At 37.5% G+C, this 17,723-nt stretch overlaps 1 protein-coding gene across 4 annotated transcripts in view; it reads left to right on the forward strand.

Moving 5' to 3' along the window:
* Positions 1-1,652: 1,652 nt before the first annotated feature.
* Positions 1,653-17,723, forward strand: part of LOC306843395 (MAX gene-associated protein-like) — a 33,406-nt gene continuing 17,335 nt past the window's right edge. For 2 of the 4 annotated variants that reach the window (XM_079374872.1, XM_079374874.1), the window contains exons 1-8: positions 2,194-2,490; positions 3,938-4,031; positions 9,098-9,549; positions 10,876-11,263; positions 11,836-12,166; positions 12,562-12,649; positions 12,741-12,827; positions 17,115-17,204. In XM_079374872.1, the coding sequence (XP_079230998.1) occupies positions 2,301-2,490; positions 3,938-4,031; positions 9,098-9,549; positions 10,876-11,263; positions 11,836-12,166; positions 12,562-12,649; positions 12,741-12,827; positions 17,115-17,204 (1,720 nt within the window). In that variant the 5' untranslated portion in view covers positions 2,194-2,300. Of the gene's footprint in view, positions 1,727-2,193; positions 2,491-3,937; positions 4,032-9,097; positions 9,550-10,875; positions 11,264-11,835; positions 12,167-12,561; positions 12,650-12,740; positions 12,828-17,114; positions 17,205-17,723 lie in introns of those variants that run through there. The other 2 variants (XM_079374873.1, XM_079374875.1) reach the window with 2 other exon arrangements.

Genomic DNA, 17,723 nt, shown 5'->3' on the forward strand with positions numbered 1-17,723 from the left:
TGATGAGAGGGTAGACAGGAGAATCTGATGATTGACAGTGTCAAAAGCAGCAGAGAGATCCAGCAGAATGAGGACTGATGATTTGGAATCAGCCTTTGCAGTTCGCAGGGCTTCAGTGACTGAGAGTAGCGCAGTCTCTGTTGAATGGCCACTCCTGAAACCTGACTGTTTAGCATCCAGTTTGTTGTACTGTGAAAGAAACCGTGAGAGCTGGTTGAAGACAACTCGTTCGAGTGTTTTCCCTACGAATGGAAGGAGAGAGAGTAGTTTTCTAAAAAAGAGAAGCATTTAATGTAGGTTTTTTGATCAGTGGGGTTACCCGAGCCTGCTTGAATGCTGTGGGGAAGATGCCTGTGAGGAGAGATGTGTTGATGTGTTGACTTACAAATGAGGAAGCAATCAAATCTGGATTAATTGTAGAGGTTTGATAAAACTGGCTGGAAGACCTGCCAAGAGAGCATTGCACTAATGCAGCCGGGACAGAACAAGAGCTTGAACAAGGAGCAGCGAAGCATGTTCCCAAAGAAAGAGCCTGATCTTCTTGATGTTGAATAAAGCATATCTGCAGGACCGGGCAGTTTTAGCAATGTGGTCTGAGAAATTCAGCTGATCATCAATCATAACTCCAAGGCTTCTGGCTGTTTTTGAAGGAGTTATGGTTGATGATCTATTAAACTGTAATGTATTTCTGTGATCTGCAGCTGTATTTTCAGCATCATTACTCCAGTCTTCAGTGTCTCATGATCTTCAGAAATCATAATAATATACTGATTTACTGCTCAACAAACATTTATCATTATTATCAATGTTGAATAAAACAATCTTTTGACTGGTTGTATATTTCATCTTTACATTTACAATTTCTTACAAACATATTAATAGTTATGATAACTTGGTATTAGTTACGACTGTCATCAAAATAAGAGATGAAACCCAATGACAGAGAAATGGTGAAAAATGCTCTATTAATGTATTATGATCAAACATTACTATCATCAGACTATCAGTAATCTGCTTTGGTCAACCTTCTTATTTATACCTTGATTATTTATACAGTAGAAGTATATTTACAGTTAGCAGATGCTTGTATCCAAACGAGGACAATAGAAGCTATCAAAATCAACAAAAGAGCAATAAAATGAACAAAAACAATAAATAAGTAAAAAAAATGTAAATGAACAAGTCATAAAGAGCTAAAGTTAGTAATTTCTCAGTGAACCTTGAAATTCATATTTTAACCATGTTTCAGAAAGTGATCTGTGTCGTTTGAAGCAAATAATAGCAGAAAATATCACAGAATTCATCAAATCCATATCACGCTTTCCCGCCCAGAGATGACGTCACTTCCGGGAGGAAGGGGATTTTTTCAGGTAACATTAAAGGGATTTATACAAAAGATAATGATTTTGTTTCAATCATTTCGACTAAAGAAAACAAAAATGAAGAAACAAGTGGAATAATTTTATCGCTCAGCACCATGAAACATGACAGAAATAATATATCATTAACTGCAGAAGACTGTGAGGCTTAAAGAATAACTTCAGTATATTTATCCTGCTCAAGTTATTCCTGGTGAACGCGCTGCATCGCGTCAGTCACCGGAACGACACGCCGTTGGTCCGTGAGGCGGTGCGTGACGTCACGTGTCCACCGGGCGCGGAAGCACCGAGAAACATTACAAACGCGCGAGAGTGACTCGGACTGAACGCAGCAGAGCTTAAGAGAGGTGAGTGATCAATAACTCAGATCCTGCTTCTGTTTAGAGTCCAACGAGGACTAACTAGTACTAGTTAGCGACTAACCTACGGCTCGTGTTTGCAGCATGGCTTGAGATACGCGCTGCATGAAGATCCTTTGTTAGTTTTGACTGTAATATAAGAATAATGATCATGCTCATTGACTTATACAGTATTCCAGCATTTATTCCTCTGGACAAATATACATGCCTTATAAATATCAAAACAAGTGTCGTTTGATTTAAAGAAAAGCAGTATATCAACAGTTAGTCGCTTGATCATGTGGTTTATTAACTAAACAAATTTGCAACAATTCCTCTGACCACGCCTCCCGCCTGTCATTGGTCCGTAAAACAGATGGCCCCGCCCCCAAGCTCGCGTTATTGGTTGAGTCAGAAGTGGACGTGTCGGCGACAGCAGCGGTGTCTAAACAGCTATGGATTGATATAAAGATAATAGACCCTTCACGGTCGACGTCACAGGAAATTCGAAGTGCGTACTGCGCATGTCGGGGTCAGAACGCTCCATCCTGAGTTACTGTTAGCCAGATCATTTCTCATCAAAATGCCTAGCTGTTGTGTCGTGGACTGTGCAAATCGCACCAATTGTGGAGTCAAGTTTTTTAGGATTCCTGCAGGATCTCATCCTTTTCAGAAAAATAGACGCCATCTGTGGCTGCGAGCTATTAAACGGGCAGACTGGGACAATGCTACGAGCAACGAGGCTCGTGTTTGTAGTGCTCACTTCATATCAGGTAAAGTCATCCGTTATCATCCCTTTCTATTAGATTAAACTCGAAAGCCTGGATTGCATGATTTTTTTGCAGTTTTCTGTACACTAGCCTATAACGTTAAGCTATGCTGGTTAATGATTTGTTTTAAATGTCATGCTGCTAGCAGTTAGCCGCAGGCTAGCGCCAACTTTGTGACTAGCCATAGTAAATAAACAACTGTTTTCTGTAAACTGCAGACTGATTTATTAGTTGGGTGAAATTTGATATCTGGCATTAATTGTGACCTGTGTCATGCTCAGTGTTTCCCCTACAATGTATTAAGCGCCGCTGAAACATCTTCACATGATCAGTAATAGCACGACATTCACTTACATACCTAACCACAAACATGGCGACCGCTGCTAATGCATGGCTCTGAATCCACTTGTTGACAAGAAAGGAGGAAAGAGCCACAAATGGAAATTATTTTTGATTAGGCTAATGTCACGTTGCCATACGGGGCCGTTCACATTCACGTTCATATGCATATATTTCAAATGTGGCGCGCGGAAAGCGACGCGGCACGCTCGTTTTGCGCTCCTCTGTTCATGGTTGCATAGCAACGACAGACGCCACGGGAGAGCGAGCAGGCGCTTGTGGAAAGGAGAAAGCGAACTGCGAAACTGGTACCGAAAACCGTGAATTTTCACTGGTATTGAAAATACCATTCATTTTTCAGATGGGTGAAATCCTGTGGCATACCAATCTCCAGTGTGAACTGTGAGCGTGACTTTTCCACACTGAATAGGGCGATTTTAATCAGATCCATTATTCATTCATTAAGATTTCTGTAGACCTACAGCTCCAGGCACACTGAAATCTCTTCATGCAGATACCTGGTACTTTTTTCACACAAAAAACCCAACATCCGATCAATAAAAACTCACCTGATATGACACCCTACATGATATGAATCTTCTATGAAAAGCCCAGAAAAATGAAGTGCTCACAGATTGGGTGTGGCCCTTGCCATTAGGATAAAACTTTCAATAAATTGTAAATAATCTTTTTCTGGGTTGTGCCGTTTCATTTTTCCACTATCTATTTCTACCTTACCTTGCTGAAAATGAACACAAAAGAAAAACATGAATAATCCTGTGTAATCTTGTTTGTGGCCAGTTCAAGGTACGTGCTGCAATAATCATGCCTTCTGTTGATGGAATGTCAAGTTTGTATGTCTCAAAATGTGCATTTCATGGTTTAAGGGGTTATTAAAAAAACAAATGTTCCGGGGGTGCATGCCCTGGCCCTGGGACCCCCCGCGAGCGGCTTGGTAACCTCCGGCACGTAACAGCACCGCTGCTGGAAACATTTATAGGGGAAACACTGCATGCTACAGGCTTCGCAGGCTAGCTTTACATTAGCGCTTTCACTGTGACAACAGTAGATCACGTTGTAATCAATGTGTGCAATTCTTCTTTTTTTGTAGGAGAGGCATCACTTGACTCCAGTAGTCCTGACTTTGTGCCCTCCTTGTTTGTGTACAAAAAACAAAGCCAGACACCCAAGACAAAAATGGAAAGGTACGAATAAAAAAAGTATCTATCTATAAGGTGAAACCTCCGCTTTTAACACACAAAAGTCATTGTCTATATCGCTATATAAAACCGTCTATGCCCACAGACTACGTAATTATAAGCGTCTAGCGATTTGTAGTTCTTCTGGCATGTAAACACTCGGTTTGTCCACCAGATAGCTGTATATGGCGGGCCAGTGAATCTCTGGCCACTCGCTGACGTTGTCTACCCATTCTGTTATGAGCTCGGGATCAGGCAGACAATCGCCATTAACTAAAACAAGTTTGTTATGGTACTGTTCCCGTTCCTGTGGTGGCAACGACAGTGCATAACTTGACACAATATGCCGGTCCATTAGCCGCGCCATGTTTCTGACCCCAAGCTGCGCGCGCAACCAACCTAGCATTCGAATGTTTACAAACACTGAAGGGGTCTATAATATAATCCCGAGTTCGAACCCCCCCCTCTCTCTCCCGCTTCACTTCCTGTCCAGCTACTGTCCTATCAAAATAAAAGACACAACGCCTCACATTTCTGACTTTCTTTCCAACAGTTGAGAGTTTATCTCACAATTCAGATTTTTTCGGAGAATTCTCACATTACATCTAGCTGTTCTGTTATTTTGTTCAGTTCTGAAAACATTTCATTGGCAATTAAAAAGGTAATTCTGACTTTATATTTTGCAATTCTGAGTTCCCATAAAAAAACTGTTTGATCAAATGTGCTTTTCAGGAAAAACAAAGTGTTTAGAAGCTACAGTATAGATAGTTACTGAAAATATGAGTTATTGTGTTCAAAGCAGAGCGGCTTTAACAATGCAGATTAATTTTCACGGCCTTCTTTGATCATATTTACCAAGGGTGCCGATATTTTTGGCCATGCCATAAAATAAAGACACAAACACAGTTCAGTTCAAGTACAGTTAGTTGATGTTGCAAACAAACATTGTGTCTTTAGAACATCATTGATGAATCACTCACAGGAAGAGCAGGAACACAAATTCAACAAGTCAGTTTGGGTCAGACACGTGTGCTAACCAGCTGTCAAATACATTTGACTTCTTCCTAAACTAAATTCTGTTTCAATGGGTAAATTACATTTTAATAATAAAAGAACATGTCTAATCATTTGAAATAATGAAACGTACACCATATGTACAACACATAAGAACAATTTACTAAAAATATTAACAAAAAATACATTTTTTCCCAAATTCCAGGTTCTTTGATAAATTTTTTCTGAAGTCTGTTTTAATGGTTTAATTACATTTTAATAATGTATTCATGTCTAATAAAATTAATTACTTTAAGTTTTAAAATCAACCAAGCACAAATGACACAAACACATGTTGAATACAGTTTGTGTCATTATATGGATTATATGGATGTTTTATTGTGTTGCAGACTAACAGTTATGTCTTTAGAATAACGTCATTGATGAATAATTCGCAGTAAGACCAGAAACACAAATTAAAGTCCTAACCAGGTGTAGAGCCCTTTTATTTTAATCCATTTCAAATTTTAGTAATCAAAAAGCATGATTAATAAATTAAAATAATGAATCACATGTTATTTAACAAAAATGTATTAAAATGTTAACAAAAATTAAATTTTGTTCTTATGAATTTTTAATGTTTTCCCCAAATTTATATTTTTCTATTTTATTTCTTTCCGTATTGAGTTTTAATGGTTAAATTGAATGTTACTAATTCAGTAAAATAAAAAAAAAGGCTAATTGATTAAAATCATGAAACATAAAATTTTGCAACAATTTATGAAAAAATGAACAAATTATATTTCCAGGGCAGTTTTATTTTTTCGCAAAATTTTTTCCGTGTTAATTTTTCTAGAGTCAGTTTTCAGTTTTATGGATTTCTGTATTTTCCGACCTCTGAGGGACGACCCGTGTGATTCGTGTAGATCCGAGGGGGGCGGGGGGTGGTTACTGTCACGGTGTACACACGAGGGAGGAACAAGGAACACGGAGACGAGGAGGTAACTCAAATAACAGACTTTACTGGAGACAACACGGCAGGGCAAGACAGACATCAGACACCGGGGAGTAACGAGTAGACCAGACGAAATAACATTGCACAGACAGGACTATAAATGCACAGGTAAATTAACCAACACGGCTGGGCAAGGATAAACTACTAATGACAGGAAACAAACCAAATATGGGCATGAAACACAAGACACACACAACAGAGGTCTGACAGTTACTGCATGATGATTGAAATCACGCAAATGGCCTTATTAAATAAACTGCAAAAATATTGTTTTCTAAAACATCATAGATGGAATGGTTCTGATAATTTAGCAGAAAAATAGTTGAAATATAATTCGTTTTCAATTAAAGTTTATTTGTATAGAGCTTTTTACGATACAAATCGTTGCAAAGCAGCTCTACAGGAATTTAAGTTTCCACAACATATTTATATATTGCAGAACCTTAATATATTTAACTTATGGCAAAATGTGATAATTCTGTATGTTGTCTGAGCGTTGGCATCCTCTGAGGTCCTCTGAGGGGTTGGCATGATCTTTTCTCAGGTGTTCGGTCGTCTCAGATCATTTAAGGGTTGGATCCAGACTGAAGCTTCTGTAATTCCTAGTTACCACGGGATGTTAATCAACAGAGAAACAAATAGAGACATAATTAGCATAGCTGCTGTTCCATCGAAGCAAAAATGATTTGTTCAACCCAAGCTAAAGAATAATAATAATGTACATTTGATCAGATATAACTGCAGTACAAGATTATAAGATGCATTATGTGAATGCTTGGCTAAAGAGATGTGTCTTTAATCTAGATTTAAACAGAGAGAGTGTGTCTGAACCCCGAACGTTATCAGGAAGGCTATTCCAGAGTTTGGGAGCCAAATGTGAAAAAGCTCTACCTCCTTTAGTGGACTTTGCTATCCTAGGTACTACCAAAAGTCCAGAGTTTTGCGACCTTAGGGAGCGGGTTGTAGCGTGGTAGAAGACAAGTTAGGTACGCAGGAGCTAAACCATTTAGGGCCTTATAGGCAAGTAATAATATTTAGTAAATGATACGGAACTGAATAGGTAGCCAGTGCAGAGACTGTAAAATTGGGGTAATATGATCATATTTTCTTGACCTGGTAAGAACTCTAGCCGCTGCATTTTGGACTATCTGTAGCTTGTTTATTGAAGATGCAGGACAACCAGCTAGCAGTGCATTACAATAGTCCAGTCTAGAGGTCATGAATGCATGAACTAGCTTTTCTGCATCAGAAACAGGTAGCATGCTTCGAAGCTTGGCAATGTTTCTAAGATGGAAGAATGCTGTTTTTGTAACATGGGAAATATGATTTTCAAAGGACAGGTTGCTGTCTAATATAACTCCCAGATTTTTGACTTTAGAGGACGTAACAGTGCATCCGTCTAGTTGTAAATTATAATCCAAGAGATTCTGTGTCCTGTTTTTTGGTCCAATAAGTAATATCTCTGTCTTATCTGAATTTAATAGGAGGAAATTATTGGTCATCCAGTCTTTTACATTTTTTACACAATCTATTAGCTTAGATAGTTGAGAAGTTTCATCTGGTCTTGTTGAGATATATAGTTGAGTATCATCAGCATAACAATGAAAACTAATCCCGTATTTTCTAATAATATTACCAAGAGGCAACATGTATATTGAAAATAGCAGAGGACCTAGGACAGATCCTTGTGGTACTCCATACTTTACTGGTGATAATTGAGATGACTCCCCATTTAAATGAACAAAGTGGTAACGATCGGACAGGTAGGATCTAAACCATCTTAAAGCCTGCCCTTGAATACCAGTATAGTTTTGTAATCGATCTATGAGTATATTATGGTCTATAGTGTCGAACGCAGCACTAAGATCAAGTAATACTAGCAATGAGATGCAGCCTTGGTCTGAAGCAAAAAGCAAGTTATTTGTAATTTTAACAAGTGCAGTTTCTGTGCTATGGTGAGGCCTGAAACCTGACTCAAATTCTTCATAGAGATAATTTTTTTGCAAGAAGGAGCACAATTGAGCAGACACAACTTTTTCTAAAATTTTAGACATAAACGGAAGACTTGAAATGGGTCTGTAATTTGCCAGTTCATTAGAATCTAGTTGTGGTTTCTTAATAAGAGGCTTAATAGCCGCCAGCTTGAATGGTTTTGGGACGTGACCTAAAGATAACGATGAGTTAATAATATTGAGAAGCGGGTCTTCTGCTACAGGTAACAACTCTTTCAGTAGAAAGAGTATATAAAATATAGACTTGAAATATAGTGCACGGAAACTTTATGGTGCTTTTATAATGTTTTTGTGCCTTTCGTGGGGCTTAACAATAATAGTATACGCACAATATCGGATTTGGATCGGTCTCGTCTGACTGTATCGGGGCCGATACGATACTGAGTATCAGATCGATGCATCCGTAGTCTACTGTTACAGTAGTGCTGGTTTTAGTTTTTGCTGCTTAATATTTTTGTGGAAACAATGATAACACTCAAACATTTGTATAAGATTTAAAAAAGACGAGAGAAATTAATAATTTTATTCAGTGATAAAGTGAGTGAAGACATTTAAAATGGTTTCTATTTAATAAATGCATTAAACAAATTTAATTCATATATTTGATAAATGCTGTTCATTAAACCTTTAATTTTTTTCCTAATCCTGTCAGACACCCCCCCACACACACACACACACACCCCACCCCACCCCATGGCATATTCTCTTATTTTTTCAGGAATCTGTTTGAATCATTTAATTAAATTTTAATGATTAAAAAGCATGGATAATCAAACGATTTCATAAGAACCGTTTAACAGTTAATTAAAAAGTTTACAATTAATAGGGCCTTATGAAATATTAAACATTTTCTGTATTAATAATTTAATGCAAATTTATCATCAAAATGAATCCCCTTCCCCCCCCAAATTGCATGTTCTCTGTATTATTTATGTATTATAAATATTTTTCCAGGAATCTGTCGTAATTCTTTAACCCCAGCATCATGAGAGTGTTTTGTTATCTGGTCTGTTTGTTAGAGCTTATCGATCGATCAGTTTTTGTACTTCCAGCAGGTTCAGATGCAGAAATCAGGTGAATCATGTGGACTGGCCTGTAGATGAGCCGAGGTGTGCAGCGATGGAGAGCGCAGCAGAGGGAATGCTGGGAAGCGATGCTGGGTTTGTTTGCGCTCCGACTGCGGTGGATGATGGCAGCGGCGTCTCCGTCACGCTGGAGAACGAGTCGGTCTGGAGCCGCTTTCACAGCCTGGGCACTGAGATGATCCTGACGGCGGCGGGCAGACGCATGTTCCCCTGCTGCCGCTTCCGTCTGACCGGCCTACAGCCCAGCCTCAGCTACCTCCTGATCCTGGACATCGCTCCTCTGGATGACCTCCGGCACCGCTGGACCGGGGAGACCTGGGAGCCGGACGCAGCCGGAGAGACGCACCTCCAGAGTCCAGAGAGCTTTAGGGATGGAGCGAGTACTGGCCTCAAGATAAATCTGGAGAAAACTCCCCGCGGTTAGTATCACCGTTTCATATTATTGTAATTGATAATTTCATATTATTAATTATCATTTAAACCATATTTAGGGCTGGGCGATATGGCAAAAAATTGAAATTTGACAGATTCAAAAAAATTTAAGATTTCTAACTAGTCAACTTGAAAATATAACTACAACATGATTCAAGTAACTTGTTCTTTATTAATCCTCTAGTTATAGAAAATTCTATTCCAAGTGCAGCACACATGATGTAAATGTTCAACAAATCACTTGTTAAATATCTTTGCAGAAAAGATGCATAAACTACAACTACATCTTGTACAAACTTGTCTTATACATATTATATGTTCAGAAATAATACGAGGAAAATGCTTAAAAAAAATAAAAATCTTGCATGTGTTTCCTCTTCCACTGCCGCATCTTTATCAGCACAAAAACACATTCTGTGTGAAGGCCACCTAGCGATATATTCTACTCGCGGTGCTTCACTGAACGCGGTCGGATCGCTCGTTTCTCTTTACTGTTATGATTGGAATGTTGTCAAAGTGTCTAATTCTAACGTTTGGTAATATTTCTATTCAAAATCTCGATTTCTAAAAGATAAAATTGTGGCAAAACAATAAAATCAAATTAATTGATAAAATTGCCCAGCCCAAACTGTGTTCAATTACTACGATTTGAACAACTCAGGATACATAGATACTGTCCAGCATAAAGCAGAGTTTAAAGTAAAAGTCTCAGCACACAGAGTGTGTTTTGTGTGAAAACATGGCAGAAAGCTGGGAGGTTTTAAGAGTGCTGAGGGAATTATACAAATGAATATATGAATGCACCTCTTACTGTCTTCAGAAAAGATTAGATGGCATTTTGTTTTGCTCCATGTAAGACCTAATAAAGTAGCAATGCAGCCGTGTCACGGAGGTTACAGGAAACAGCTGTAATTCTGCTGCTCCATCAGCGCCACCTGCTGTCAGAGACTGGATTTACAGAGACTCACATTCAGTCTGTGTGCAGCTTCTGTCTGGACTGAACACAGACCGGATTTACATGCCCTGTCAATTTTGACCGGTTGATGAAAAACAAGCTTATGTGGATTCTACACATTTAAACAATTCAGATAAGATATCTAGAATTATTTATGGAACAAATAAAATGAATGTAATCATTTATTTATCAATTATTTTTTTGACTTATGTATGAATCTCAATTTCACAAAATTGACCCTTATGACCGGTTTTGTGCTCCAAGGTCACATTTTAACAATACCCTGATAATACTGATAACTGTGATCGTTTAGTTCTCTATAATCGTGATGAGAAATGTTCATACCTAACATCTCTAGTGTGTGTCCATCCGGACTCTCCGGCTCCGGGTCAGCGCTGGATGGACGGGCCGGTGTCCTTCTACAAGGTGAAGCTGTCTCATAGCTCTGAGGACCGAGACGCCGCTGTGGTTCTGCGTCCCATGCACCGCTATCAGCCGCGGCTCTGCGTGGTTCCCGTCAGCACCGGTCCCGAGCCGGACGCTCAGGTCTTCACCTTCCCTAAAACAGCCTTCTATGCGGTGACCAGCTACCAGAACCCGCTGATGACCCGGCTCAAGATCGACTGCAACCCCTTCATGCTGGCGTTCAGAGAGGACGGGGAGAGCGCTCGGCTCATTCAGAACAAACTCAAGCTGGCTCTGACCGCTCGCTCGCCGCCTCCTGCTGACCGCCACAAACACCGCAGGTACGCCTTTTATTGTGTTGTTGCAGACTAACATCGATGTCTTTAGAATAACGTCATTGATGAATCATTCACAGTAGGATCAGAAACGCATATGTGTCCCTGCAGCACAAAAGCAGTCATGAGTAGCACAGCTATATCTGTAGCAATAGACAACAATACATTGTATGGATCACAATTATACATTTTTCCAAAAGTCATTAGGATATTAAGTAAAGATCATGTTCCATGAAGATATTTAGTACATTTCCTACCATAAATATATCAAAACTTCATTTTTGATTAGTAATATGCATTGCTAAGAACTTCATTTGAACAACTTTAAAGGAGATTTTCTCAATATTTAGATTTTTTTGCTCCCTCAGATTCCAGATTTTCAAATAGTTGTATCTCAGACAAATATTGTCCTATCATAACAAACCCTACATCAATGGAGAGATTATTTATTCAGCTTTCAGACCAAAAATGTACCCTTATGACTGATTTTGTGGACCACAAATAAGTTTTCATGAGATGCACGCTGTTGTCATCATGAGTGTGTTTGATTATGACGGTGTTTCTTCTTTGGCCTGTAGCTGGACACACACGCATCATGAATCTGAGTCCAGTGAAGAGGGAAGGAAGCGTGATGAGACGCTCGTCAGAGAGGAATCAGCTGTGGCCTCGTTAGCCCCTGGATCTGCTGATGAGGTGCCTCTGCGATCGTCTCAGAGCAGACGTGGGATCGGCCGCGGTGTGAAGCGTGTTTACCGCAGGGGCTGGAGGAGCGGTGCGAGGAAGGCCAAGGCTAAGTGGTGGACTAACGTGAAGCACAGGTGTGCAGCGGTCAGCAGCGTCTCCTCAGCGTCCATGCAGCCTGACCTGGAGCAGGTGGACGGCGTGCTGTTCGTGTCCTTCACTGCCAAGGTATGAAAGACCAGTTTCTATATTCACTGTATAGACATTTTTGCCCGTTTAGTTTTTTTTTTATAATGGAAAATTAAAAATTTTATGAAAATAAATTTATTGTACAAGAAGTCAAAGTCAAAATACGACTGAATGAATTCAAGGTGCACACTTTCATTATGCAAAACGGATTATAAGAATTTTGGGTTTCTTCTCACAATATTCTTGGCACTGTATTACATGGCCTCAAGGACTTTTGCAAAAATAAAAAATATATAGTTTTATGTGCGCACGAGAAACCATTAACCGTAGCTTATAGGACCGTGCACACAGAGCCATGTATTGTACCATTAGCTTATTTCACAGTGTGCTGTCTTGGGCACATGCATTAAAGAGACAGCTGGTTTGTGTCACAGGAGGCGCTGGACGTTCATGTTGGACACACGAGGAGATCTGTGGAAGCATCTGCATCATCTCCAGCAGAGAACCCAGCACGTGATGCAGGTCTGTGAACATCTGATCCATGAGTGTCCTCCGCTCTGATGATGAGCTCATGAGTGTGTGTGTGTGTGTGTGTGTGTGTGTGTGCCTGCAGACTGGATCTGTGAGCAGGAGCTGGTCTTACTGCAGCAGCTCCAGCAGCTGAAGAACCGGCAGATCATTCATCCTGCGCTTCAAGAAGGTGAACACTGACCAGCACACATCAAACCAGCAGTATCCGAACACGAGGGTCTGCGATATGAGTATTTCACAAAAACCAAACAAAACACATCTACGGAGTGCATACTTGCATTATGTGAAGCTCATTTAGAGTGCGTTCTTTCACTGCATGATTCATGTATTAAAATGCATTTAGAATGATCACAAATTCAAGATATGGGGCAGAGAATGTATACATTTATACCACTTCAAATAGTTAATCAATTTCACACGAAGAGTGCCGTTTTTCTCCAAAACTGACTATGATTACAAATGTGGTATTGATTTTTTTACAAGTTTTAGACACTATATTTCCTGTTTTTACAACCACAATTTATTAATACTCAGTCATATAATTGTTTATCACCTTCTTTTTATGCATTTTCTTAAATTGGCAAAGTGAATTACTTTTAGTTCCTTATCACATTTATTCCATAGATGTACCTCTTTAACAGATAAGCACATACTTTTAACATTAGTTCTTGCCCTTGCTTTGTTGAACATATACAATCCTCTTAAATTATACTGACTTTCTCTTATTTTGAACAGCCTCTGAATACAATTTGGAAGTAAATTATTATAAACTTTGTACATTAACTGTAAAGTATATAAATCAACTAAATCTACAAAATTTAATGCATGTAAATTAATAAACAATTAATTTGTTGGTTTGTAATAATCAACCCTTTTAACAATCCTAATCCTATCTAAGTTTAATGGTTTCCAATCCTAGCTTTCTTTTGTAACGTATATATTGAATTTAAATAGTTTTTATGTGTGACCCCACGCCTCCACACAATAAATAATGTGTGGAACTATGAGCGCACAATACAATATATATATATATATATATGTCATATATAATATATATATTCTATTTAATATTGCCATGGATTTGGACATATTTGTTTTTACATGATTAATATGCGTTTTCCAAATAATTTGATCAATTATAACACCCAAAAATGTATTTTCGTACACTCTTTCTATTTCCTCATTATTAATCATTAGTTTCACTTTATTGTTACTTTGTCGATTACTGAATATTATAAACTTTGTTTTACTTAAATTCAGTGAGTCTGTTATCATCAAACCACCTCAATTCTATTTCCACTGTATTTCCAAACCGTTCCCAGAACAATATAAATTAGTATCATCAGCAAACAAAGCCATTTTTAATACTTTTTTAGCCACTTTACAAATATCATTTATGTACAGTACAAACAACTTAGGGCCTAGCACCGAACCTTGTGGAACACCACAAGTAACTTTCATTAAATCTGATTTAACATTATTAATTTGTACAAATTGATATCTATCATCGAGGTAACTTTTTATCCAAGCAAAAGCTTTCCCTCTTATACCATATCTCTCCAGTTTCATCATTAATAATTCATAATCAATAGTGTCAAAAGCTTTTTTTAAATCTATGAACACAGTATATTCATTATTATCCACTGAAGAAGAAATCTCTTCCACCAGGTCCATCACAGCCACTGAGCTCGACCTGTTTGATCTAAAACCCTACTGATGATCTCTCAATTTGTGTTTATCTATAAAATTATCAAGCCTGCGCACAAATACTTTCTCTAAACTTTGAGAACTGGGAAAGAAGAGAAATTGGTCTGTAGTTGGAAAAACAGTGACGATCTCCATTTTTAAAAATAGGAATAACTTGAGCTGTTTTCATATTATTAGGGAATATTCCTGTTAAAAAGAACGGATTACATGTGTGTAAATTTACTATATGTTCTATAATATTTTTTATTAACGTCAATATCATTCATATCAGTGGAATATTAATTCTTACAGTTGTTAGCGATGTTGAGTATTTCCTTCATCAACTCCCCTTATAAACATTGAGTAATCATTACTGGAAATATTCATTTCATCTGTCCTCTCCCCAGTTCTTTGCTCCACGATCACTTTTGCGAAATTGCTCCCAATATTTACAAAATACTCATTAAATTCATTGACAATGTCATTCATTTTATTTATACTTAATTTATCATCATTAACAAAATAATTTGGGTAATCAACTTTTCCAGTTTTCTTTTTAATTATACTATTAAATACTTTCCATATTGTTTGTATATTATTGTTATGCTTGTCCAATAACTTATTATAATAGTCCTTTTTACTAAATCTTATAATATTTAATTTGATATATTTTGTATGTATTTTCCGCTTGTATAGTTGCTATAAATTTCCTGTATAATGCATTTCTTTTTACATGCTTTCTCTATTCCCTTACTAATCCATGGTTTATCCTCATGATTTTGCTTCTTTACAGTCCTCTTAAACAATGTTTTTCGTATTTTTCGATTGATATGGACAAGAAAGCATCATAAGCACTATTAGGATCTTTACGTGCATAAACCTCGCTCCAGTTTTGATTCTTTACGTCCTCACTGAGCGCAGCATGATTTCTGGTGTTCGATATCAAATTCATTTAAAACTATCCTACTACCTTTTGTTTTATCAAATCTTTGAAAGATTGCAAAAACTGGAAAATTATCAGTCATATCATTTATAAATAATCCTCCTATTTCGTTTGTATATCTATTATCTATTAATGTAGCAGTATTTTTAATTATTCTACTAGGTTTTGTAATCACAGGAAATAGACCTTTAATATATAGTGAGTCAGTAAAATCTGTTATTCTCTTATTTCCATTTCAACAAATCTATATTGAAATCTCCACATATAATGTGTACTTTGTTCTCATTCCATTTATCGAGCATACCAAATAATGTATGCATAACGGTATCTGCACAAGCTCCTGGTGATCTATACACACAACTGATCATTATAGTTTTAATCTTTCAATATTGATTTCTATAGTTACACATTCCAAAAGATCTTCTATAGTCACTGACATGCTTTTAATCAGTTTAGATCTTAACGCTGTTAACATACCAAGCAACTCCTCCTTTCTTATCAACTCTGTTTACTGTAAATAAATTCTACTTCATGTATTTTCTCATCAAGCCAAGTCTCTGACCCAGCAATCACATTGAATTTATTAAACTGATGCAAATAATCCTTTGTGTATGACATTTTTATAAAGACTTGTACTGTTTAAATGTATTATTGATAATGATTAATATTATTGATATTGATTACTTGCTTTTCCAGTGTTTGCAGTTCCTCTGGCCACTATACTGGCGTACGTCCGGTGTTTGATTTATAATTAAATCCTCTATTCTTGAATATTGCTCCAGCTCGTCAATCCTTCTCTCCAGTCCTTCAATTGTCTTGTCCTTCTCCTTCACAAGGTCCTTCAGTTGTTGACCGTCATCCATCAGATCAAGCAGCATAGTTTGTTGTTTAGCAGCTTTGCTCAGCTCAAGTTTAGGGATTTTCTGATCTCATGCTCAGCCACGCTGCTGATTTTCTTCGGTGGCATTTTGGTTTGTTTGTTTTTGTCTTTGTGCATTTACAATATTAATTAAACTTAGTTTATTATTAACACTTTTTTCTTTCATTATAATATGCTGACAGTTTGTAATTCACAGTGTTTACAGTGTGTAAATGCATCTAAATGGCTCTTCAGCATCTGTGGTGCCTCTGCATTGCAAAGAATTAATTTTATTGATGCTGATTTCATTTGCTTGGTAACAGCCCAAATGTCTTATTATCTTAATTCACTGATTAAATGTAAGAATATAACGTAAAAGAAAAAATGGTTTTATAAAAGGTAAAAATCAATTTAAACTTATTGTAAAGGATTAATTTGTATCAGTGTGAACTGACCAGCACACAGAATATGAAGAATATCAGAAACTGTAGCAGTCAGATAGATCCACAGCAGTCCTTAAGATCCCAGCACAATAACACACTCAGCTAAATATCTTCTAATTATCGTCATCGATAAAATCCCAGAAAAGAGAGATGATTTTTGTCAATATAGCACAGCCCTACTGAATGCTTCCTGCTGCTCGTTTAATGACTGTTTGTGCTCAGTTTCTAAAGTACTCATATTGCATGAAGTCTGTTCATTTGAGCTGATAAATGTGCCTGAATAATTATATAAGAATGAGAGAATTGCTGTTTCCTGAATCTGTCAGTCTGTCGTTCATTCATATCCGCTAGCGCTTCTGTGTTTGTGTCAGATATGAAGATCTGTGCTAGTCAGCTCCGTTTAACACACGCTAAAATCATTCAGCAGAAAAAGTGAAAAATACCCGCAGCACTCATAACCTTCATCTTTTGCTCTGTTATTGTCTGGTTTATTCATTTCTGTTTTCTGTTTTGGTTTCTGCACAGTTGGGATGAAACTGAATCTTCTGGATCCAGCGGCACCCATAGACCTGCATTATCTGGGTGTTGCTTTACCTGTCCTCACATCATCCTCCCGTAAGATAAACAAGGAAGATTATGGCTCTGTGCTATTTGTGCTGCTTTATTTAGCTACTGAGAACTTCCTTTAGAGTGAATATGAATCATCACTGAGATATGAATCATCACTGAGATATGAATCATGACTGAGATATGAATCATGACTGAGATATGAATCATCACTGAGATATGAATCATGACTGAGATATGAATCATGACTGAGATATGAATCATCACTGAGATATGAATCATCACTGAGATATGAATCATGACTGAGATATGAATCATGACTGAGATATGAATCATGACTGAGATATGAATCATGACTGAGATATGAATCATGACTGAGATATGAATCATGACTGAGATATGAATCATCACTGAGATATGAATCATGACTGAGATATGAATCATGACTGAGATATGAATCATCACTGAGATATGAATCATGACTGAGATATGAATCATGACTGAGATATGAATCATGACTGAGATATGAATCATGACTGAGATATGAATCATGACTGAGATATGAAT

The sequence above is a fragment of the Barbus barbus genome, assembly GCF_936440315.1.
Source record: "Barbus barbus genome assembly, chromosome: 24".
Lineage (NCBI taxonomy): Eukaryota > Metazoa > Chordata > Actinopteri > Cypriniformes > Cyprinidae > Barbus > Barbus barbus.